A 25,115-nucleotide genomic window follows, 5' to 3' on the forward strand; every position below is an offset into this window, starting at 1 on the left:
TTTGTATTTATTTTGTATTAAAGTAATGTTGAACGTTTGCCGGTTCCCACCCTCCTTCTTCCCACAACAATGAACTGTGTTACAAATATCTATGAACTTTAAGGGAGTTAACTAGTTAGCTGAGGTTCGGGAGCGGGGCCGCGCCTCAACCAATCACCTGACTTCTCAAAACCTACAGTACTGTTTGTCTTGTTCTCTTGAACCCTCCCTACCCCCTCTCTCTTATCCATTCAACCATCCTTATCATCCCCTCTTCTCTTCCTTTCCAGGTTGTATCGGGGGTCCTAATCACTCGGCCAACATTTAACTGAGACTCTGGGCCGCCAACACCAGACGCCAGATCAACCTGACTATCATCCCTTTCATCTTCCCCTTCATCCTCTCCCTATTCATCCCTAACTTTCTTCAGTAAATAATTCTCCAACATTCCTGGATGTGGTGTGGTCCATGATCATGAAATGTCCTTTAAATCGAAAAGGTAAAATATGAGAATCATTATAATTTTGGTCATCTTTACTGACATGTTTTAATCAATGATTAAAACAGGATGTTTAAAAAACAATACATCACTATTAAATGTAAATTAGCAGCTTTATTGTAAATAATAATAATAATAATAATAATAATAATAATAGCTCTTCTGGACAGTGGATCAGTATGACTTTGTCATCATGCTGTGTGCCGGAGATCTCCAGTGCTTCTGGCACTTTGCTCACTATGGTGAGAGCTTCTACTTACACTTCATGGTAAGACATTGTTCTGCATTTAAATATTAGTATGAACTTGAATGGTTTGAATGTTTCAGCTCAGTATGTGTGTGTTCAGGTCCAGCTGGTGACTGTGTGGCCCTTGATAGACATCTGTCTGTGATTGTTAATGCTCCGAGCGGATTAATAATCGGCACAGCTGACGATGAAAGTGGTCAGATTGTCTTCAGTGTTGAGGAGACTGGTGAGTCTCACCTTGATACGTGTAAAGTAAAAATTATACTAAATTGAATGAATGAATGAATGAATGAATGAATGATCATGTGTATCTCAGCAGGTTTTTATCAGATGTGCTTCAGTAATTTCCACAGTCGCTTTGGGATCGTGCAGGTTTTCCTAAACTTTGGTGTGTATTACGAGGGACAAGAGAAGAAAAAGACAAGAGAAGAAAAAGGAAGAAAAGAAGAAAAAGAAAGAAGAGGATATGAAACAGATAAACATTTCATTGTCCTTTATTGTGGTAAAACACAACTGCATCTAGCAGAAACAAACACATCCTTACTGTAATGTGGGCGACAAACCCCGCTGTTAACAAACACTAAACCTGCGACTGTTTCATCTCCATTTATAACCTGATCTCCAGTAATTATTTGAGTCAGACACGACTGTTTCTTCAACATCAGACTTTTTAAAATGTGAAAAAATGTGAAATGGGTTTATTTATTTATTGTTCCACAATAAATAAACACTTCCACACTTCCACAAATATCATGTCGTGCGACAAAGTAATCTTAATCTGAAATCACATACTCTCTTCAGTAGGCACTTATTTTGAACAAGTAATTACTTCACGATCGCTAAAAAAGTATGTTCTGTATAGTATGAGTGTGTATGAATGTAATCTGGACGTACTACATCTGCCATGTTGTCATTATCTTCAGTATTACTCAGAAGTCTTTCAAATATAATTAATTCGAAGTGATGGTGCTTTATGTAACGTTGTCTAGCGTACGATCCTGTTTGACATTTGTGCTGGCTACTGTTTACAGGCCACCAGGACACCATACAGACTTTATCATAGAAACATTCAGACTGTGAATTCAGACATACTTCTGTTGTAACATACTGTTTTTGACCTACTATATAGAGAATGTGAAGAATGTGATTTTGGATGCAGTCACGGTCTTAAAGGAAAGGTGTGTAAAACTCAGTTATGTTAAAGACATGTGACCCTCTAGTGGTCAAGTATGGAAGAGCAATTAAAGGGATTGACTTTCCTACAGTAAATAATACAGATAATATTGTAGTGTAAAGTTTTGCAGGGACGAGCACCACTCACATTTTCTCCACATTTTAGTCCAGTTTAGTATAAGGGATATAAGATTGTATGTTACATGTTTACTTAATAAATCATAAAAAATAAAGTCTCTGAAAGGTTTGATACACCATTGTGTTGTTTGTGATCCTCCATCAGCAGCTGCAGTATCTCTCAGCTGTATCAGTGCATCACTGTGACGTCTGACTGACCGAGGTTTTTGTACCACTCTTTATCACTGTGTGAGCACCCAGTTACTGTTGATATAGTGCCAACTCAGACAGTAATAATCTCCTGTATCTTCAGTCTGGACTCCACTGATGATCAGAGTGAAATCACTGCCAGATCCACTGCCACTGAATCTAGATGGAGTTCCTGACTGGAGGCTGTTGGTCCAATAAATCAGGAGTTTAGGAGCTTCTCCAGGTTTCTGTAAGTACCAGGACAGACAGGGTGGAGTACAGCCTGTTAAAGGAGTGCTGGCGCTGCATCTCATCACAACAGTTTCTCCTGGTGTGACTGTATGAACTACAGGAGTTTGAGTAACTGTGATCTGTCCACTGGAGCCTAAAGAGAAATGAATATGATTTAAATTAAAAGTACATCAAGACAATAGAAAAATCATGTGTCATATTAGAAATAGATGTCATATTAATAAAATATAAAACTTTAGTATTTTTAGTTTTAAGCGAATCAGAGTTTCACTGTATACCTGATATACAGATCAGAGTCCAGATGAAGAAGGTGATTTTGTTCATTGTTGTTCTTTTTTCTTGTGTGATGATGAAGATTGTGTTCTGTTCTGCTCTCAGTCATGAAGTGTTAAACTCACAGCACTATAAACACTCTCAGAGCACTGAAGCATGTGTGACAATGCAAAGTGACTCTCTCTATTTAAATCATTATCCTGAAGACTGCAGCTCACTTTCAAAGACAATTCCCAAAATAAACATTTCATTGCATGGTATTCCAAGGAAAAGCAGGTTTGAAATTCAGTGTCAGTGTGTTTTCTCTCACCCAGCATTCATATGTGAAGTCTATGGACCCCCTAAAGGGAACATGGGACAAACAAATATGAGATGGAAGGAATAACAATGCTTTTGCGTTACCCCGAGAAATTTTGCATTCGCTCACAAAACCTTCTGAGCTGTTTGCAGGCGAATGCAAAAGCATTGACTTTTTTTTATTTTTTCCTCCCATCATATTTTGTTTCCCTTCACCATGTCCCATTAGGGGCTCCAAAGAATTGACAAGCCTGAAATACAATGTTTATAAAGTCTGATTTAACCTTTTTGTTTCTCATTGATAGTCTGTTTAAAGGATTATAACAAAAAGACAAAAGTTGTATCTGTTATATTTTAATACAATTCAACCCCTGGGATATTAGGTGCCCAAAGTTGATGAAACACTCATAAATAAATGACAAAGAATAAGCATATTGTATCTTCTCTTCCCAAAGCCAAACCTGCTCCTGAAGGGCCTGTAGAGTTCAGCTCCACGTCTACACTATCACTGACTTGTGCTGGAGGGGCGACCGATAAGAAACTGGGACTCTAATGGTGACAAAGTCCAGTTTCTGCTCTGACAATTCACCCATTCCTGAATTATGAGGAAAGTATATTAATATCACCTCCATACTTAATGCACTGGAGGAAGGTGACAGATAAGAGAGTGGGACGATAATGTCAACTCACTCTGCTGAAAAATCCAGCATAAACCAGCATGAATGCCATGTTGGTCCAGACTGGTTTAGTGCTGGTCTAACTGGTCAAGAAAAACTGTGCTGGTGTAGCTGGTCCACAGCACTCCCACTTCCCGTGCTGGCCCTATACCAAAATCTATTTAAAATACATTTATTTCAAACTAAGTATCCTTCAAATCCATTAACATATTTATTGACATATCATTTAGAACTTACTGATATAAAATTATAATTAAACTTTATTTGGAGTATTTATTTATTACACAATGCACATTTCTTAAAGGGGTGGTTGATTATGATTTGACTTTTTTAACTTTAGTTAGTGTGTAATGTTGCTGTTTGAGCATAAACAACATCTGCAAAGTTACGATGCTCAAAGTTCAAAGCAAAGGGAGATATTTTCTTTTAAAGAATTCTGTTTAAGGACTACAACAAACAGCTGGTAGGGACTACAACGAGCTTCTTCCTGGATTGGAGACATCACTAACCCTACAATTTACGTAAACCCCGCCCCTGAGAACACACAACAAAGGGGGCGAGGCCATGTTATTGCAATACAGTACATAACACAAATGCAATAGCATGTCATAAAAGCAAGGTGATAACATGACAAGGGTAACACTTTAGAAGTTGCTCTTAATTCATTGAAGAACAAGACCAGGATAAATGCTTTCTAGCCAAAAATGTGAAGAGACCGAAGAGAGCAGAGGTTAACTTTTGCCCTGCTAATCCAACTGGAGAAACAGATGAAAGCCTTGAAAAGTGATGTGAGCTACTGACTGATTTCGGATCAGTAGTAAAAGAAAAGTTGTCCAAAAGGTTCGCCTACACAAGGAGAAATGTGGTACAGAACAGTCCAGTTTTTTGAGGACTGCACTCTTTCAGATTGAAGAGGTAAGGTCATATTTACTCTTCTCTCATTTACTCTTCATTTGTGCTACAGTTGATGCTCTCCTCATCATGTGTTATAGGGATACTCCACACAAAAAGGAAAATTCTCACATTTACTCACTCATGTCATCCCATATGTAAATGTCTTTCTTTCTTCAGAGGAACACAAACATTTTTAAAGAAATAATTCCTCTCTGTGAGTCCATATAATGCAAGTGGATGGGACCTCTAGAGTTGATAAAGGTCATTTCTGTTGAAAAGGTAGAAACTACTGCTACAACCACACAAAACAAACACAATGGTAATTCCCAGTTAATGAATCAATGTCTTTTGAAGCTAAATCAACTGGGGATCTATAGATTTCCATCATGTTTTTGTTTAGTTGTAGAAGTGTTTCTACCTTTTCAGATAGATGTGGAGGGGGCGGGTTTTAATTGTGCTCTTGTTTGATGGAATATAAAAGCGTCAGTATTGACATTATGCAGAAGTGCGTCTGCCTAGCGTCAGTGACGGAGTTACAGGATTTCCAGCGCACCGTGTGAATGTCCGAGAGGTAGGAGTATTCAGCCGTGATGTGGGCTGTTTGTTTGTGCCATGCAGGGTTACATTATTTCATTGTAGTGTGGATTGAGGAGCATTTGTGGGATGCTTTTAGTGATGGCTGTTTCCATGGAAATGCATTCTATCTACCATGGAGTTCCCTGTGTTATGGGAGTCGCCATTTGACAGACATTTCTACTATGGGTTTGGTTGCTTATTAGTGACCTAGCTAGTGATCCTTACTCTTGGAGTGTGTTGTATTTACACAGTTAATGTCTGAGCCAATTCAAGAGATGTTGCAGCGGTCTTTGGTTTCCCTTTAAACTGCTGCTTGGATGTCTGCCGTTCATGTTCACCATAGATGACTGCTTGGACATCGAACTGTGTTCTCGTGGCCGTTATATTGTTTCTGGGATCAATCTTTGGAGCTGTGTGAGATCAGCCTGTGTGATTGTGCTGCTGGACCGGACCATCAGATCAGCACTATTAGTTTGACCGCCGTTGTTCATGTGATATCGCACTGTGTTTACTCGTTAATCCTAACCGATTTCTTCCAGCATGCGACACTTGTGGGATCAGCCGGGTCATTAGTCTGGCCTGCCGCCTGGTGCTTTACTCCTAATTTTGAAGTGTCGTATGTATCAACTCAAATCAAAGTCTTGAGGGGGTGTACAACGGGCAGTTATCCACCAGTGAGTTTTTTTTTTCTCTCTTATTCTTTTGGGATTGATTTGTTTTTGCTTGTTCTAACTGTATTGTGATTTAAATGATTTGTTAATTTGTGTTCTTTTTTGTATTTAGATATTTTAAATTTGCTTGTGGTTCATTTAGTTTGTAAACCAGGTTGCTCCTGCTGTCGGACGCAGCGCCCCATTGACTGCATAGAACAGGTTTGGTTGTTGTTGTGTTTTTGTTTGTTTTTTGGCGGCACATGTCGAGCTGATTGAAGGCTTTTACAGATATATGTACAAATATTGTGTAAAGTGTGTGTTTGTTTGTGTTTTACTTTGTGTTTAATTTCCCCTTCAGAATTGGAGGGCCAGCGCCGTAGGAGGATCCAATGCCCTGTTCGCCTTGACACGTTCAAGACCTGATTGATCTTTGTGGGTCTAAATGCAGTGAATTTTGGCCTTCACTCTGTAACTGAAGGTATTTTCACATGTAACGTGTCAGTCATGGTCTCATCTGGAAAGAGATTGACGGATCTGAGCGGACGCTCTCAATGTCTTGATGGTGCCTGGGAGTTTCAATGTTTACACATTTAGGGGAAATAAACCTATGAATGGCATACTAAGAGTAGTCAATGAACAATAAACTGGGTTAAGAGAAGGTATTTAAATCTTATATATTACATTTACCTTTAAAGTCTTTCGAAACTTTGCTAAACATTGTCATTGTGTTGTTTGTGATCCTCCATCAGCAGCTGCAGTATCTCTCAGCTGTATCAGTGCATCACTGTGACGTCTGACTGACCGAGGTTTTTGTACCACTCTTTATCACTGTGTGAACACCCAGTTACTGTTGATGCTGTGTGCACTCAGACAGTAATAATCTCCTGTATCTTCAGTCTGGACTCCACTGATGGTCAGAGTAAAATCACTGCCATAGTCAGATCCACTGCCACTGAATCTAGATGGAGTTCCTGACTGAAGTCTTCTTATGTAATAAATGAGGAGTTTAGGAGCTTCTCCAGGTTTCTGCTGATACCAAGACACGCAGTCATTACAGCCAGAAATCGGCTGACTGGTTTTACAGCTGATTGTAACAGTTTCTCCTTGTTTGATGGATTTTATTGTTGGATTCTGAGTCACCGTCACTTGTCCCCAGCTCTCTGAAATTAACATATTTTAGTCATTAATGGTTATTGGACTGTAAATGAGATGTGGTTGTTTATTTTGCAAGATATTTATACAAGATATTTACCCTGAATGCAGAGAGTGAGAGTCCAGATGAAGAAGGTGATTTTGTTCATTGTTGTTCTTTTGTCTTGTGTGATGATGAAGATTGTGTTCTGTTCTGCTCTCAGTCATGAAGTGTTAAACTCACAGCACTATAAACACTCTCAGAGCACTGAAGCATGTGTGACAATGCAAAGTGACTCTCTCTATTTAAATCATTATCCTGAAGACTGTAGATCAGTCACAAACACATTTTCCAACAACTTCCTCATGTTGTGAAACATGTCAAACAATTATACACATGTTTCTGAAGTCTATTGACAGAATCCTGTATATTATTGATTTGGTCATTATTAATATTTTGTAACGTCACTGAACACTTTCTATCATTCATTCTACACTGTTCTGGGCTCATTATTAGTTGATGTAATAAACTGCAGCAGCTCTTTGGTTTAATTGTGTTTCTGAATGACACAATATCAGTGTTCAGGGTGGAAGATTTCTCAGTTCTCTGGTACTGAACAACATCCATGAGCTCCAGCAGCATTAAAACACACTGTGCTCTTCTACTGTGTGGAACTGCAGTGTCAGTAATGGAGCGTCTAACAGTTCAGTTCAACAGCCTTTACTGAGATACTGCAGCTGACTGAATGTGTCGTCATGTTACAGTTCATAACAAACTCAGTTCAACTGTCAGACTGATCAGGGATGGCATCAAAGTCATCAGTGTATTTATACACCATAGTGAAGATGTCTCTTTAAGAACAGTGTACATTTACTGCTAAATTGTATTTGCATGTACAAGAACAAGATTATTATTAGGGAAATGAATGGAATCATTTGCAGATTTAGTTTAGATGTTTTATTGTTAATCACTCTTAATTCTGCAATAAGCCTCATTTTTCATCATAATCATAGTCAGTACAAATATTGCATTCATAACTGATATTTATGTTTATTTCTCTCTGTTTTCCACATACATCACATGTCTCATATTTAATCTCAATCATCTCCACTGACACTATTGTCTCTTAAACAGTTGGAAATGATTCTGAAACTATATGGTCATCATTTTTAAATAATTGTTTCAGTTTATTTCACTCTTTGTTTATTTAGGTCATCATAGATTTAAAATGTAGTAATATTAAGATATCTTTGATGGATCCATCCATCAAATCCATCAACGTTTGAGTCTGGGACAAGAGTGTAAAAAATCTAAGATATAAGATGAAAAACACATTTGCAAAGCAGTAAAATCTAATGATGAAGGCGCGATAAAAGGTTTCCAAGATGGTTTCTGGATTCTGCTCCATGTTGACATGATTGAATCCCATAATATCTGCAGATCTCTTATTGTACCAAAGGTTTTCTGCTGGATTCAGATCTGTGATCTTGAAGGCCACTGAAGAACATTGAACTGATTGTCAAGATCACAAAACCAGCTTGAGACGACTTCTGCTTTGACACATCATCTCACAAATACATGCAGGTCATTTGCATTTCTATTGAATTTGTGACTTTTAACTGAAAATGTCTTTTGTCAGTCTGTTTACAAAATGAAAAGAGAAATAAATCTTCAAAATCCCATTCAGTTCAAGTTTATTTATAGTGCTTTTAACAACACATATAAAGCAACTTTACAGAAAATGCTTGTTTCAATATTACAATTTAGTCAGAGATTAGTGTGTCAAAATAATGTCCATATGACAGTGATGAATATATATATATATCACTGTCACTGTCATTTTAATAGACAAATACTTGAGAATCTATGGATGGATCATTATTACAGTGATTATTATGTTTCTAGCATGTTATATGTTTGGCACCGGTTCTTTTAAACCTTAAAGATGGAGTGTGTAGCTTTTCATTTTTTGAACAACCATGTAGGAAGACACATCATGACCATATTCCAGGATGACAATGTCAAGATTCAGCAGGGTTAAAATTGTGAAAGAATGGTTCAGAGAGCACGAAGAATTATTTTCACACATGAATCGGCACCTCTGAGTCCAGATCTTAATTTCATTGAAAGCCTTTTGGAAGTGCTGGAGGAGACTTTACAGAGTGCAGGACTCTTGCATTGTCAATACAAGGTCTTGACCAAAAATTAATGCACCTCTTGATGGAAATAACATCACAACATTTATTTCCATCAAGAGGTGCATCATTTTTTGCATCATTCAGCACTCTGTAAAGTCCCAAAGACTTTCAATGAAATTAAGGTCAGTGCCAATTCATGTGTGAAAATGATTCCAACTTTTTTTTTGGCTGGGCAGTGTATAATATATATGAGGTTAGTTAATGTCACACTCAGTTGAGAAATGAATGTGTTCGTGATTCAGCAGCAATAACAACTTGTGCTCATAATGATTACAGTATAAGGTATCTGAGGTAGAAACAGGGAAGCAAAAGGAGAAGAATTAGCATAGCTGCTGTTCATAGCATTTCAGGCAGAAGATGATCATGTGACGATCATAACATTTCATCAGATACAGTATAATTGTAGTAAGTTTATGAGAAGCGTTGTGTGAATGCTTGGATAAAGAGATGTGTCTTTAATCTGAAAAAGAGAGAGTGTTTCTGAGCCTCGAACATTATCAGGAAGATTTTTCCTGAGCCAAAATGTGAAAAAGCTCCTCCTTTATTAGACTTTGATATTCGTGGTTGTATCAAAAGTCCAGAGTTTTGTGACCTGAAAGAGCGTGATGGATTGTAGCATGATAGAAGATCGGTTAAACACACAGGAACTAAACGGTTCAGTGGTTTACAGGTAAGAAGCAGTATTTTATCATTTGTAGTTGAAAATATAGCCCTAAGCGGCAATCATCAGGGTCCAAGCACCAATGTCCATGTGGATGATTAACAATCCAAATGAAATGGATCTTATGATGAGGTTTTTACTGAAAAGTTTTTTTTTCCCTCTTGCTGTATACTTTATTTCTTGTGTTCTCCATTCCTTGACTCCTGGATTCAGCACTTGGTTGAGAATGTCTTTGTGTGGTCAGTTTCATACTCCGGTTTGACTGAACTTACTCCAGACTGTGGGTTTGGAACCAGCATACCTTGGGTAAGCAAGGTTTGTGTTAATCAGGGTATATTTGACGGTAAGTTAACCTTGTTTTCTGGAACAGACTCCTGGAGTAAAGAGACCCACAGTAGCTTCGCTTGGAGAGAGACTGAGGATATTTCCTCCACACAGATCTGTGTCCGGGGCCCAAAGAGTTGTTTGCCACGCTAGTTGTTTGTTGAATTGTACAGTGAAAGTGAGTTTAGTGGCTTTACTTTGAGTGTTTTTGACCTGAAATTTTTTATATTTATGTGGTATGTTTGTAGGGGGGTGGACGCCATTTTGTTTTGTGAGTATGACTTTGTTCTTCTGTCATTGCTGCGGCTCCGTCACGGCCGCCTAGGTATTCAGTGTCTCTCCACTTCATCGGCTCTCCGGCTACGAGGTGGACCCCGCCATTTCTCCCGAGGTTGAGCTTGTAAACAAACAAACGTAACGTCACATTTACCTCAGAACAAACATATTCAGTAACCATAAACTCGTTAGTCAGCTAGAAAAATTAACTCTAGAGAGGAGCATTTAGCTAAATATATGCACCATATTACATAGTAATTATAATTTTTAATGTTCTCAATAGCCTATGTAATGCATTTTTCAATAAATCCGTCAAGTTGACAGCCACCATTTAAGTGTTTATAAAAAAAAAGAATTAGAGTAGAAATAATTTTAAAGTTAGTAGGCCTATTATAACTTATTATTATAAAAATCCCCTTAAGTGTAATTTAAGTTTGTATACAAATCAGTTCATGTTAACCATTACCAACTGATTCCCATGTATATTATACAGCATTAGTTGAGAGATTTTTTATTTCTTGAGAAAATTTGCCATGTACTGTACCTGATATACAGTATATCTAAAATAACTTATATCGAATCGAATTGCAAGCTTGTGAAAATGTGAAAATCTGCCTGCATTGACACCGTTGTATGCGAACTGAACTGAGCTGGACGATGACATCACTGTTTTCTCCAGTGCTGATATATAGATAAATTAACTAAATTAATAACTATTGCTGGACAATGACACAATTTTCTTTAACAGCTGCTGTGCAGCCAAAATTACTTACCAGTTATGGTTCAGTTTTGTTGGATTGCTGTTCTCTGGTTGATGATATTCCTGTGGATTTATTAAAGACTGCCTGTTTCCCTTCGTGTTCATGTGTGTTAACAACACAGCACTGTGACACACATACACACTGCCATATTTTTATTAGTGTTACACGCCCTTGCTGAAGTTGTGTTTAAAAGATTGATGGTGTTGTGCTGTTTTTTCATCCTGCCACATTTAATCAGTTTCACATGATCAAGAGTGCAGTTATACTGAATATCAGCACGGCTGTGATTCTACCATAGACATGAAGAGCAGCACGACTGTGAATGTCATATTACTTTTATATAACACTTCTATAAGCAAGAACTTTCTAACTTACCTTTCAGACTAAATCTGATTAGTTAATATGCATATTTCCCAACCACTGGAGAAAGAAACCGCTTCTTTAAATCCTGGAGTGAGAGAAAACACATTAAAAACAACTGCTATTTCTGCTTCACTCCACATCGATATACATTCAGAGTCCAATAGTTTTACTGACAGGGTTAAAAGAAAGGCTTTACATCACCAAAGCACAGTAACAGTAAATATACAGAGTCAGACATACACATTTATACATCATTCTCTACAGGACACAACTGAATGATTCCTGCTGTATCAGTAGTCAATGATCTTGCTGCTCAACATTCAAACACTTGTCTATTGTTTGCTGTAGCAGTGCAGTGTACTTTCAGAAACCCTCCACCTCCCCCAGCTCCACCTGTCCAGATCTGCTATGGGGTGATTCATGTTTGCTCGTACAGCAGCAGCATGTTGTGTGTGTTTTGGCAGTGGAAAGTTCTGTACTCTACAGCAGATATAATCAACAGCAGCAGACCAAACACATTAACATTGTCATATTCATTACCATGACAAACTCTCCAAGAATTGTCATGTCAGAAATCTAGTTCAGTCATGAAACTGAAGATGGCACAGGCTTCGATCGGTCCTTTACATGCAGTCTGTAAGCAATCACATCAATACCAAATGACTCAGGCTGATTGGTCTCTGCTGATCCTGCAGCCAATGAGATCCCTTGCTCAACATTTAATAGTCTGGTTCAGTGTTTGCTGTAGGCTAGTCCTGCAGCGCTATAAGAGCTTCTGAGAAATTCAGACACTTAAGATAAGTCAACAATGTTTTACCATTCCAGATACAATGACCTGACCTGCATGTATCATTGCATAAAAAGCCAAACATACACATGTTCAAAATGTTTGCTGTAGTGATAGGAGAAATTACGTTTTTGAAAACTTTTTTATTATTATTATTAATTATTGATGATTATTAATGATTAATAAATCAGTTGACGAGCATAGTTCCTGCATGTGTGCTGGGTCGGGACTATCCTCGTTCATGTCCGTGGCATGTACAGCAGAGACAGCCTGTCCAACAGCATTAAGTTCTTGTTATCAGGGACGACGTGAACCGACAGGCTTTAGATGGGAGTCTCAATCGTTCTGTTGGCACAGATGCAATTACTCGACCTGGATAACATCAAAGTATTATAATTTAGCACAGGTTTCTTTTCAGATTTCTTTAAGTTATTTTCTTTAAGTTATAAAGCTATAAATTATAAATTATAAGTTGTAAATGTTTTCAAAAAGAATATTATAAAACATGCAGTAGAAGAGTAATAATCCAAACAAATGTTTTGTTAATAAAAAAGGCTTAAATACAAACATTTTTCTCTCTTTGCTGTGGAAGTTCAGTATAAGAGGAAATGTCAGGCATCTTAGGGGGGCACTGCAGTATTGATCTAGTGAAGGAGGAGGTCATCGAGTAAAAAAGGTTGAGAAACACTACACTAGTGTCATCACATCGACACAACGTCAAAGTGAGTGACAGATAGAGAACTCAGTTATGTAACAGACACGCCATCTAGTGATGAAGCATGGAAGTGCAATTAAAGTGACGGACTTTCCTGCAGTTCGATTACATTGTAGTGGAAAGGTTTGCAGGGCCAAGCACCACTAACATTTATATAATATAAAGATTGTGTTACATGCTTAGTACATCAAAATAAATAAATAAATGTTTTTGAAAGGTTTGATACAACATTGTGTTGTTTGTGATCCTCCATCAGCAGCTGCAGTATCTCTCAGCTGTATCAGTGCATCACTGTGACATCTGACTGACCGAGGTTTTTGTACCACTCTTTATCACTGTGTGAACACATATTGACTGTTTGGATAGTGTGCACTCTGACAGTAATAATCTCCTGTATCTTCAGTCTGGACTCCACTGATGGTCAGAGTGAAATCACTGCCAGATCCACTGCCACTGAATCTAGATGGAGTTCCAGTATAACGGCTTGATGCATCATATATGAGGAGTTTAGGAGCTTCTCCAGGTTTCTGTAAGTACCAGTGTAACTCATCACCATCATACACTGTACTACTGGCTTTACAGTTTATTCTGACTTCTTGTCCTGGTTGAGCTGTTAGTATCGATGGAGTCTGAGTTACAGTGTACTGTCCTCTACACTCTGAAAGAAAGAACAAGAAGAAAAAAATAATAAAAATAAAATTATCAATTCTAAAAATTACCATCTAAAATTATAAACATTTAATATTTCAAGAGAATAATTGGAGCTGCATTACACAAACCTTGAATAAACAGTGTGAGAGTCCAGATGAAGAAGGTGATTTTGTTCATTGTTGTTCTTTTGTCTTGTGTGATGATGAAGATTGTGTTCTGTTCTGCTCTCAGTCATGAAGTGTTAAACTCACAGCACTATAAACACTCTCAGAGCACTGAAGCATGTGTGACAATGCAAAGTGACTCTCTCTATTTAAATCTTCACCCTGAAGACTGTAGATCAGTCACAAAGACATTTCAAAGACAATTCCCAAAATAAACATTCCATTGCATGGTATTCCAAGGAGAAGCAGGTTTGAAATTCATTGTCAATGTGTTTTCTCTCACCCAGCATTCATATGTGGAGTCTATGGACCCCTAAAGGGAACATGGGACAAACAAATATGAGATGGAAGGAATAACAATGCTTTTGCGTTACCCCGAGAAATTTTGCATTCGCTCACAAAACCTTCTGAGCTGTTTGCAGGCGAATGCAAAAGCATTGACTTTTTTTTTTTTTTTTCTCCCATCATATTTTGTTTTCCTTCACCATGTCCCTTTAGGGGCTCCAAAGAATTGACAAGCTTGAAATACAATGTTTATAAAGTCTGATTTAACTTCTTGTTTCTCATTGATATTCTGGTTAAAGGATTATAACAAAAAGACAAAAGTTATATCTGTTATATTTTAATAAAATTCAACCCCTGGGATATTAGGTGCCCAAAGTTGATGAAACACTCATAAATAAATGACACAGAATAAGCATATTGTATCTTCTCTTCTCTTCCCAAAGCCAAACCTGCTCCTGAAGGGCCTGTAGAGTTCAGCTCCACGTCTACACTATCACTGACTTGTGCTGGAGGGGCGACAGATAAGAAAGTGGGACTCTAATGGTGACAAAGTCCAGTTTCTGCTCTGACAATTCACCCATTCCTGAATTATGAGGGAAGTATATTAATATCACCTCCATACTTAATGCATTGGAGGAAGGTGACAGATAAGAGAGTGGGACGATAATGTCAACTCACCCTGCTGAAAAATCCAGCATAAACCAGCATGAATGCCATGTTGGTCCAGACTGGTTTAGTCCTGGTCTAACTGGTCAAGAAAAACTGCTGGTGTAGCTGGTCCACAGCACTCCCACTTCCCATGCTGGCCCTATCCACCTTATTCCTGACTAGCCTACTGCGTTACAAATTATGGGTTGCACTTCCGGTTTGGGGAACTTCCGTTTAAAAAGACTGAAATTAATCGTTTCAAATCATAAGGTTGCCCTACAAATAAAGCTTATCTGTCACTGACTGAATGAGCTGTCAATTTTTCTTTCATGTTTTATATTCAGACATCATGAGAATTACGTAACGCTTGGTATTTTAACGTAACATGTTATAACGAATATCTATGGCAAGAGCTCTTTTCAGTCACTGCTTTCTATCCTCGTGATTATTTTCTTTTGTCCCTTTCATGCCGCTGTAATAGTATGAAAAAGGACAACATATACTGCATGTTTGTGGTCTGTTCTTCCGATATAATGTACGATATATCCCATTAATAATTCACTGGAATGAACGAAGAATCTCTCGTTTTTCTCCTCAAAGCCTCACGTCTCTTTCCAGGTTTGTTTTTACAGGTAAATACACACATTTCTTAAAGGGGTGGTTGATTATGATTTGACTTTTTTAACTTTAGTTAGTGTGTAATGTTGCTGTTTGAACATAAACAACATCTGCAAAGTTACGATGCTCAAAGTTCAAAGCAAAGGGAGATATTTTCTTTTAAAGAATTCTGTTTAAGGACTACAACAAACAGCTGGTAGGGACTACAACAAGCTTCTTCCTGGATTGGTGACATCACTAACCCTACAATTTACATAAACCCCGCCCCTGAGAACACACAACAAAGGGGGCGAGGCCATGTTATTGCAATACAGTACATAACACAAATGAAATAACATGTCATAAAAGCAAGGTGATAACATGACAAGGGTAACACTTTAGAAGTTGCTCTTAATTCATTGAAGAACAAGACCAGGGATAAATGCTTTCTAGCCAAAAATGTGAAGAAACCGAAGAGAGCAGAGGTTAACTTTTGCCCTGCTAATCCAACTGGAGAAACAGATGAAAGCCTTGAAAAATGATGTGAGCTACTGACTGATTTCGGATCAGTAGTAAAAGAAAAGTTGTCTAAAACGTTCTCCTACACAAGGAGAAATGTGGTACAGAACAGTCCAGTTTTTTGGGGACTGCACTCTTTCAGATTGAAGAGGTAAGGTCATATTTACTCTTCTCTCATTTGCTCTTCATTTGTGCTACAGTTGATGCTCTCCTCATGTGTTATAGGGATACTCCACACAAAAAGGAAAATTCTCACATTTACTCACTCATGTCATCCTATATGTAAATGTCTTTCTTCAGAGGAACACAAACATTTTTAAAGAAATAACTCCTCTCTGTGAGTCCATATAATGCAAGTGGATGGGACCTCTAGAGTTGATAAAGGTCATTTCTGTTGAAAAGGTAGAAACTACTGCTACAACCACACAAAACCAACACAATGGTAATTCCCAGTTAATGAATCAATGTCTTTTGAAGCTAAATCAACTGGGGATCTATAGATTTCCATCATGATTTTGTGTGGTTGTAGAAGTGTTTCTACCTTTTCAGATAGATGTGGAGGGGGCGGGTTTTAATTGTGCTCTTGTTTGGTGGAATATAAAAGCGTCAGTATTGACATTATGCAGAAGTGCGTCTGCCTAGCGTCAGTGACGGAGTTACAGGATTTCCGGCGCACCGTGTGAATGTCCGAGAGGTAGGAGTATTCAGCCGTGATGTGGGCTGTTTGTTTGTGCCATGCAGGGTTACATTATTTCATTGTAGTGTGGATTGAGGAGCATTTGTGGGATGCATTTAGTGATGGCTGTTTCCATGGAAATGCATTCTATCTACCATGGAGTTTCCTGTGTTATGGGAGTCGCCATTTGACAGACATTTCTACTATGGGTTTGGTTGCTTATTAGTGACCTAGCTAGTGATCCTTACTCTTGGAGTGTGTTGTATTTACACAGTTAATGTCTGAGTCAATGCAAGAGATGCAGCGGTCTTTGGTTTCCCTTTAAACTGCTGCTTGGATGTCTGCCGTTCATGTTTGCTTCACCATAGATGACTGCTTGGACATCGAACTGTGTTCTCGTGGCCGTTATATTGTTTCTGGGATCAATCTTTGGAGCTGTGTGAGATCAGCCTGTGTAATTGTGCTGCTGGACCGGACCATCAGATCAGCACTATTAGTTTGACCGCCGTTGTTCATGTGATATCGCACTGTGTTTACTCGTTAATCCTAACCGATTTCTTCCAGCATGCGACACTTGTGGGATCAGTCGGGTCATTAGTCTGGCCTGCTGCCTGGTGCTTTACTCCTAATTTTGAACTGTCGTATGTATCAACTCAAATCAAAGTCTTGAGGGGGTGTACAACGGGCAGTTATCCACCAGTGAGTTTTTTTCTTTTTTTTTTTTTTTTTCTCTCATTCTTTTGGGATTGATTTGTTTTTGCTTGTTCTAACTGTATTGTGATTTAATTGATTTGTTAATTTGTGTTCTTTTTTTGTATTTAGTTATTTTGAATTTGCTTGTGGTTCATTTAGTTTGTAAACCAGGTTGCTCCTGCCGTCGGACGCAGCGCCCCATTGACTGCATAGAACAGGTTCGGTTGTTGTTGTGTTTTTGTTTGTTTCTTGGAGGCACATGTTGAGCTGATTAAAGGCTTTTACAGATATATGTACAAATATTGTGTAAAGTGTGTGTTTGTTTGTGTTTTACTTTGTGTTTAATTCCCCCTTCAGAATTGGAGGGCCAGTGCTGTAGGAGGATCCAATGCCCTGTTCGCCTTGACACGTTCAAGACCTGATTGATCTTTGTGGGTCTAAATGCAGTGAATTTTGGCCTTCACTCTGTAACTGAAGGTATTTTCACATGTAACGTGTCAGTCATGGTCTCATCTGGAAAGAGATTGACGGATCTGAGCGGACGCTCTCAATGTCTTGATGGTGCCTGGGAGTTTCAATGTTTACACATTTAGGGGAAATAAACCTATGAATGGCATACTAAGAGTAGTCAATGAACAATAAACTGGGTTAAGAGAATGTATTTAAATCTTATATATTACATTTACCTTTAAAGTCTTTCGAAACTTTGCTAAACATTGTCATTGTGTTGTTTGTGATCCTCCATCAGCAGCTGCAGTATCTCTCAGCTGTATCAGTGCATCACTGTGACGTCTGACTGACCGAGGTTTTTGTACCACTCTTTATCACTGTGTGAACACCCAGTTACTGTTGATGCTGTGTGCACTCTGACAGTAATAATCTCCTGTATCTTCAGTCTGGACTCCACTGATGGTCAGAGTAAAATCACTGCCATAGTCAGATCCACTGCCACTGAATCTAGATGGAGTTCCTGACTGAAGGCTTCTTATGTAATAAATGAGGAGTTTAGGAGCTTCTCCAGGTTTCTGCTGATACCAAGACACACAGTTACTACAGCCAGAAATCGGCTGACTGGTTTTACAGCTGATTGTAACAGTTTCTCCTTGTTTGATGGATTTTATTGTTGGATTCTGAGTCACTGTCACTTGTCCCCAGCTCTCTGAAATTAACATATTTTAGTCATTAATGGTTATTGGACTGTAAATAAGATGTGGTTGTTTATTTTTCAAGATATTTATAGAAGATATTTACCCTGAATGCAGAGAGTGAGAGTCCAGATGAAGAAGGTGATTTTGTTCATTGTTGTTCTTTTGTCTTGTGTGATGATGAAGATTGTGTTCTGTTCTGCTCTCAGTCATGAAGTGTTAAACTCACAGCACTATAAACACTCTCAGAGCACTGAAGCATGTGTGACAATGCAAAGAAGTGGGCAGGATTTACAACGTGAGCTGCTAACAAACTAATAAACTCTCTACATATAAGATTTGGTATTTCAGTGGTCTACTTCAGACATTCTACTGACTGTAAGTAACTTTACAACTACATGTCAACTTATTCTACTTAACTGAACCCAAACCTAACAGTCTACTACAGTCTACTAATACACTAATGAGAGTTAGTTGACATGTAGTTGACAAGTTACTTATAGTTAGTAGAATATCAAAAGTGACCCTCGAAATAAAGTGCAACCTAATATTGATGTTGTTTGTAATAATTGTAAATATTGATTATTGTAAATATTTTTTAATTTTAATTATAAAATGTTTTTTGTTTATGTTTTGCAGACTGATAAGACACTAGTCTTTGACTTTATATGAACATCTGTCAGTGTGGATGAAGCATTTTCAGCTTTCAGTGCCGCTGTAGAAATAATCTATTCACTCTCATTCATGATTCATTTATATAAGGTGAATGTTTCTGATAATATGTGACCAAGATTGATGCTGCGTCCCAATTCGCCTACTTATATTACGCCCTAAAAGTATGTACTCTTTCTGTGAACAAAAAGTACATACTTTAGCAAAAGAGTAGACAAGCTTTGGGACATACTGTCACGTCATACAATTGCGTCTTTGCTCTCTGTCGCATCCTGTCACCATAAACTGGCCTGTCAATCATCTTACATCCTCCACATTTCATTTAGCTAATTTCCTACCGTATCGGAGAGAAATGCAGTAGCACGTTGATCTGCAGTCGCGGGTCTTTCATGTGGAGAACTCTCCTCATATTAATGCATAATGATGCATTTAAAAGTTAATGGCCAATCAGATCTTTATAAAAGTCCACATTGGTATTAGGTGAAATATAACACGGATAACATTAAATAAATATTTTCTATCAGGTTGAACTGATTATTAGTCACTCAAACCTCTCAGCGTCGGTCGCGCATATCCGCCATGTTTTGTAGTTTTTTAACACTTTTTACTCGTGTTTGTAGTTCTGAACTGAATCCTCATCCAAAGCGCAATGGGTTGTGGGCAATATTAGCCTTTATAGTGTGCACGGATCCACACTTCCAAAATCTACCGGAAATAGTAGACCATCCGGGGACTTTTGGCATACCCTTTCCAACTTACTATGCTTTGGGACACATTATTTTAATCTCACATATTATTTAGGATGGATAGTATGGACATTGGGACGCAGGGAAAGTGAGCAGCATTCAGCTGGTCATGTGATCTCAAAATGGTGGCCAACTTAAGGAAGAAAAATAAAAGATTTTTTTTTAGGCCCCTAAAATGACTATAGTATCATTAGTATTTATATTTATTTATCATTAGTATAGTATATAGTCGATCATTTTAAACATATTTGTCAAACACAATAATTATTTTTTTGTGAGTACAGTTGTACTACATGTTTAAAAACATGTTAACAATGAGAAAAAGTTTTACTGTATTTAGAGTAAACAAAAAAAAAAAAAAAAGATACATGATGGTGTTTTGATGAAGGTTGACATGTTCATCAGGACTCATAATCAGGTCATGTGACACTAGATTAAACAATGTGCTTATGAAATGTTCAGAATTATTGATTAATTTATTTGAAGCTGCAGGTTTTTCTGTGAATCATGATGATTGAGCTTCATATGAAGAACAGAAGATCATTATGAGAAACTCCACAACATCATCCATGATAAAAGAGGTCAAAGGTCACCTCAGAGGTCACAGATCATCAGATATATTTCTTTAAACAGTGTTATATCAGCACACGACAAGAGAATGAATGAGAAATATAGGATATAAAGTCAAAATGAATAATGTCTCTTGTAAATGAGATCAATAAACTCTTCAAATGATCATGAAAATAGTTACACTTGATAACAAACATTTTGAATAAAAGTGTGTTTGTTTTTCCTTTTTGAGAAGCATTTCATCCAAACTGAATGTTTGAGTGTTGAGAAGATCTGAGTTTCTTCTAATATCAGTGTGTTGAAGTGTTGTTTCTCTCTCTCTGCTGGAGTTTGTGTTCACTCGAGTGGAATAGAGGTTTTTGTACGACCGTTTCATTAGATTGTATCACTGTGGTGGACTTTCGGTGGAGGAACTAAACTGGTGCTCGGTAAGTCCTTTTAATTAACAATTTTTAAAAAAACAATACAATTTAGATTCAGAAAGTGTTTTACAGCTGAAACAAAAACATTTTTTTTTAAAATAATAATATTGTGCTGAAACTTTACTTGAAGCATTTATGTATAATGTGTTATGTGCCTTTTCATAAATAATTGTAACCAAAATTAAAAGCCATTATATTGACAAATTCAATGTTACATCTGAAATTGGTTGTTTGCAATTTGTTTTACCCCATTATACTTTCTAAAGGTGTAACAGTGAATAGATGATATTATAATGTGTTATAACTGCTTAATGAATTATTCATGAGATCATACATGCAGTATAATGTGTATAATGATGCTTAATTAATGCATTAAAAAATACTTGTATAATTCATTGTGTATAAAGGCTTTAAGTCTTACTGATATTGTTTTATAATTATTAAATCTAAAACAATGATATTGTCATATTTATTCATTCAGAAGAACGACATTATTCCTTTCAAAAAAATCTAAATATTTTTCCATAATGTGTCTCACTATGAGTTTATTCAGTTTATTACTAGTTTAATTTTCCTTCATTTATTTCTACACTGTGTTCATATAGTTCATCTTTTATTGTAGATATCATGGGGGGGAAAAAGAAATTTGGCATCAGATTGTAAATGTTGATATTTTCTGTAGTTCAGTCAGTGAAACTGAATCTCTTTTGCTCATGTTGTGCTTGTAATTCAGTGTACAAAGTGTAATTTAATACAAACAAAATATATGTATATGATTCAGTTGTTTTAATTCTGTTTGAAATTGAGTTAAATTTTTAGCTGAATATCTCAAGTAAAATTTAAGTACTTTATGTTTAGATATAAAAACTGCTGGAATTAAAGCAGTCAGTGTCTCAGTATATTGAGTTTCATTTCTGAGGTTTGATTTAAATGTATATAGTGATTGTGTAGTTTGTATATTGTATATTATATGAGCTCTAGTGATGTTGAATGACATGAAGGATCAGATTGTCATGATTTTTGCTGCTGTTGAAATGCTGTGAGTGAAACAGTGTGTTTTCTTTGTGTTTGTGAATGTGTTGTGTTTGTCTCCTGCAGCTGGTCCCACAGTGAAGCCCTCAGTGTCTCTGCTGCCGCCCTCTTCTCTGCAGATCTCTGGAGACTCAGCCGCACTGCTCTGCCTGCTCAGCTCTTACTCTCCACAGGGGGCGCTGGTGAGCTGGACACTGGACGGGTCAGAGGTCACTGAGGGGGTCGTGACCAGCGCAGAGAGCCAGCGGGACGGCCGCTACAGCCGCAGTAGCGTCCTGACCCTCAGCAAAGCACGCTGGGAAAAGGGAGAGGTGTACGTCTGCAGAGTAACACATGATGGAGCTCCTCATGAGGTCTCGTTCCACAAGAGCTCTGAGTGCTGATGTTTCTCTCCTGAAGATGAGCCGTATCTGAGTGTCCTGTGTCAGGCAGGATTCACATGAGTCTAGTGCTGCAGCTGTAGTGATTTACAACTCAATACTGAAAGAGAGCTGGCGTGTCAAAGCACTGTGTGATCTTTCAATCTGCTGTAACATTCAATAAAGCTTCTCAACAAGTTCACTTTGTGTCTGACAACATCATTCAACTAACAGATGAAGATGCAGGTGCTTTTCACCAGCTTGATGTAGCAGTAAATGTCAAATAAAGCTCTTGGGGTTTGAACATGGTCTCTGGAGACAGAGCTGCTCTATTCTGAGAGGATCAGAATCACTCCACCCTGACAATGCAAATGGGCTTTTCAGTCTCACTGTTTGATTGGTCACATGATCTGGACTGGAACACACCAGTTTCACTTCTGCTGAAAATATGGTGATGAAAATATATATGAAAATGTCATGAAAATCAAATAGAAAGCATCACGTCCAGACAGCAGAAGTGACTGAATTCAGTCTGTTCAGTTTGATTGACAGGGATCATATATTACACCTAAAACATGATGATCATATTAAACACTGACTCATTCTCTTTCATAAACACAAGATTGATGTTGATTTAGATGATCTAGTGTTATTAGTGTTTGTCTGTGATCAGTGTTGTGTGTGATTGTGTTTATGAGCAGCTGCAGCTGAAAGTCATGTTTGTTGGTTGATGAAGAAGAGCTCTTGATCATGTCATGTTCAGTTCATAGAGCTATAAACACATTCAGAGCAGTGAAGCATGTGCCGCTCATGTAAAACACCCTCTGAATGCAAAAGACAGAAGAGAGATCAGGACGATATACATTCAGAGTCCAATAGTTTTACTGACAGGGTTAAAAGAAAGGCTTTACATCACCAAATCACAGTAACAGTAAATATACAGAGTCAGACATACACATTTACACATCATTCTCTACAGGACACAACTGAATGATTCCTGCTGTATCAGTAGTCAATGATCTTGCTGCTCAACATTCAAACACTTGTCTATTGTTTGCTGTAGCAGTGCAGTGTACTTTCAGAAACCCTCCACCTCCCCCAGCTCCACCTGTCCAGATCTGCTATGGGGTGATTCATGTTTGCTCGTACAGCAGCAGCATGTTGTGTGTGTTTTGGCAGTGGAAAGTTCTGTACTCTACAGCAGATATAATCAACAGCAGCAGACCAAACACATTAACATTGTCATATTCATTACCATGACAAACTCTCCAAGAATTGTCATGTCAGAAATCTAGTTCAGTCATGAAACTGAAGATGGCACAGGCTTCGATCGGTCCTTTACATGCAGTCTGTAAGCAATCACATCAATACCAAATGACTCAGGCTGATTGGTCTCTGCTGATCCTGCAGCCAATGAGATCCCTTGCTCAACATTTAATAGTCTGGTTCAGTGTTTGCTGTAGGCTAGTCCTGCAGCGCTATAAGAGCTTCTGAGAAATTCAGACACTTAAGATAATCAACAATGTTTTACCATTCCAGATACAATGTTACATGGTCTGATGTATCAATGAATATAAAGCCAAACATACACATGTTCAAAATGTTTGCTGTAGTGATGAGAGAAATTACGTTTTTGAAAACTTTTTTATTATTATTATTAATTATTGATGATTATTAATTATTAATAAATCGGTAAACGAGCATAGTTCCTGCATGTGTGCTGGGTCGGGACTATCCTCGTTCATGTCCGTGGCATGTACAGCAGAGACAGCCTGTCCAACAGCATTAAGTTCTTGTTATCAGGGACGACGTGAACCGACAGGCTTTAGATGGGAGTTTCAATCGTTCTGTTGGCACAGATGTAATCACTCGACCTGGATAACATCAGAGTATTATAATTTAGCAGAGGGACTTCTTTTAAGTTATAAAGCATAACTTTAATTTACCAATTATGTTTTCAAAAAGAATATTAAAGAATATTACAAAGCATGCAGTAGAAGAGTAATAATGCAAACAAATGTTAATAAAAAGACTTAAATACAAACACTTTTCTCTCTTTGCTGTGGAAGTTCAGTATAAGAGGAAATGTCAGGCATCTTAGGGGGGCACTGCAGTATGAAGGAGGAGGCCATCAAGTAAAAAAGGTTAAGAAACACTACACTAGTGTCGTCACATGGACACAACGTAAAAGTGACTGACAGATAGAGAACTCAGTTATGTAACAGACACGCCATCTAGTGATGAAGCATGGAAGTGCAATTAAAGTGACTAACTTTCCAGCAGTTAATTACATTGTAGTGGCAAGTTTTGCAGGACCAAGCACCACTAACATTATAAACGCCATATAATATAAAGGTTTGATACAACATTGTGTTGTTTGTGATCCTCCATCAGCAGCTGCAGTATCTCTTAGCTGTAACAGTGCATCACTGTGACGTCTGACTGACCGAGGTTTTTGTACCACTCTTTATCACTGTGTGAACACATATTGACTGTTTGGATAGTGGAAACTCTGACAGTAATAATCTCCTGTATCTTCAGTCTGGACTCCACTGATGGTCAGAGTAAAATCAGTTCCATATCTAGCTCCACTGCCACTGAATCTAGATGGAGTTCCTGACTGGAGTCTGTTGATCCAATAAATCAGGAGTTTAGGAGCTTCTCCAGGTTTCTGTAAGTACCAGGCTAAACGATCACCATCATACACTCCACTGCTGGTTTTACAGTTTATTCTGACTTCTTGTCCTGGTTGAGCTGTTATTGTTGATGGACTCTGAGTTACAGTGTACTGTCCTCTACACTCTGAAAGAAAGAAAAAAAGAAAAGAAAATCAAATATATTTCACATTTTAAAAGAAATTATAAATCATTATGAATATTTTACCACAAACCTT

The 25,115-nt window shown here is 37.8% G+C and overlaps 2 protein-coding genes across 2 annotated transcripts in view; both read left to right on the forward strand.

The window, feature by feature from the left end:
• The first annotated feature begins 453 nt into the window (after nucleotides 1–453).
• The window catches only part of LOC127507749 (transmembrane emp24 domain-containing protein 6-like), a 55,845-nt gene continuing 31,183 nt past the window's right edge, over nucleotides 454–25,115 (forward strand). Inside the window, exons 1-4 of the mRNA XM_051885043.1 lie at nucleotides 454–478; nucleotides 649–746; nucleotides 777–951; nucleotides 1,042–1,903. Of these exons, the coding sequence (XP_051741003.1) occupies nucleotides 454–478; nucleotides 649–746; nucleotides 777–951; nucleotides 1,042–1,274 (531 nt within the window). The 3' untranslated portion in view covers nucleotides 1,275–1,903. The remainder of the gene's footprint in view (nucleotides 479–648; nucleotides 747–776; nucleotides 952–1,041; nucleotides 1,904–25,115) is intronic.
• Nucleotides 17,780–25,115, forward strand: part of LOC127507750 (immunoglobulin lambda-1 light chain-like) — a 32,454-nt gene continuing 25,118 nt past the window's right edge. Inside the window, exons 1-2 of the mRNA XM_051885044.1 lie at nucleotides 17,780–17,837; nucleotides 21,930–22,189. Coding sequence (XP_051741004.1) covers nucleotides 17,780–17,837; nucleotides 21,930–22,189 — 318 coding nt within the window. The remainder of the gene's footprint in view (nucleotides 17,838–21,929; nucleotides 22,190–25,115) is intronic.

Source organism: Ctenopharyngodon idella, chromosome 24, assembly GCF_019924925.1.
Source record: "Ctenopharyngodon idella isolate HZGC_01 chromosome 24, HZGC01, whole genome shotgun sequence".
In the NCBI taxonomy this organism is placed as follows: domain Eukaryota; kingdom Metazoa; phylum Chordata; class Actinopteri; order Cypriniformes; family Xenocyprididae; genus Ctenopharyngodon; species Ctenopharyngodon idella.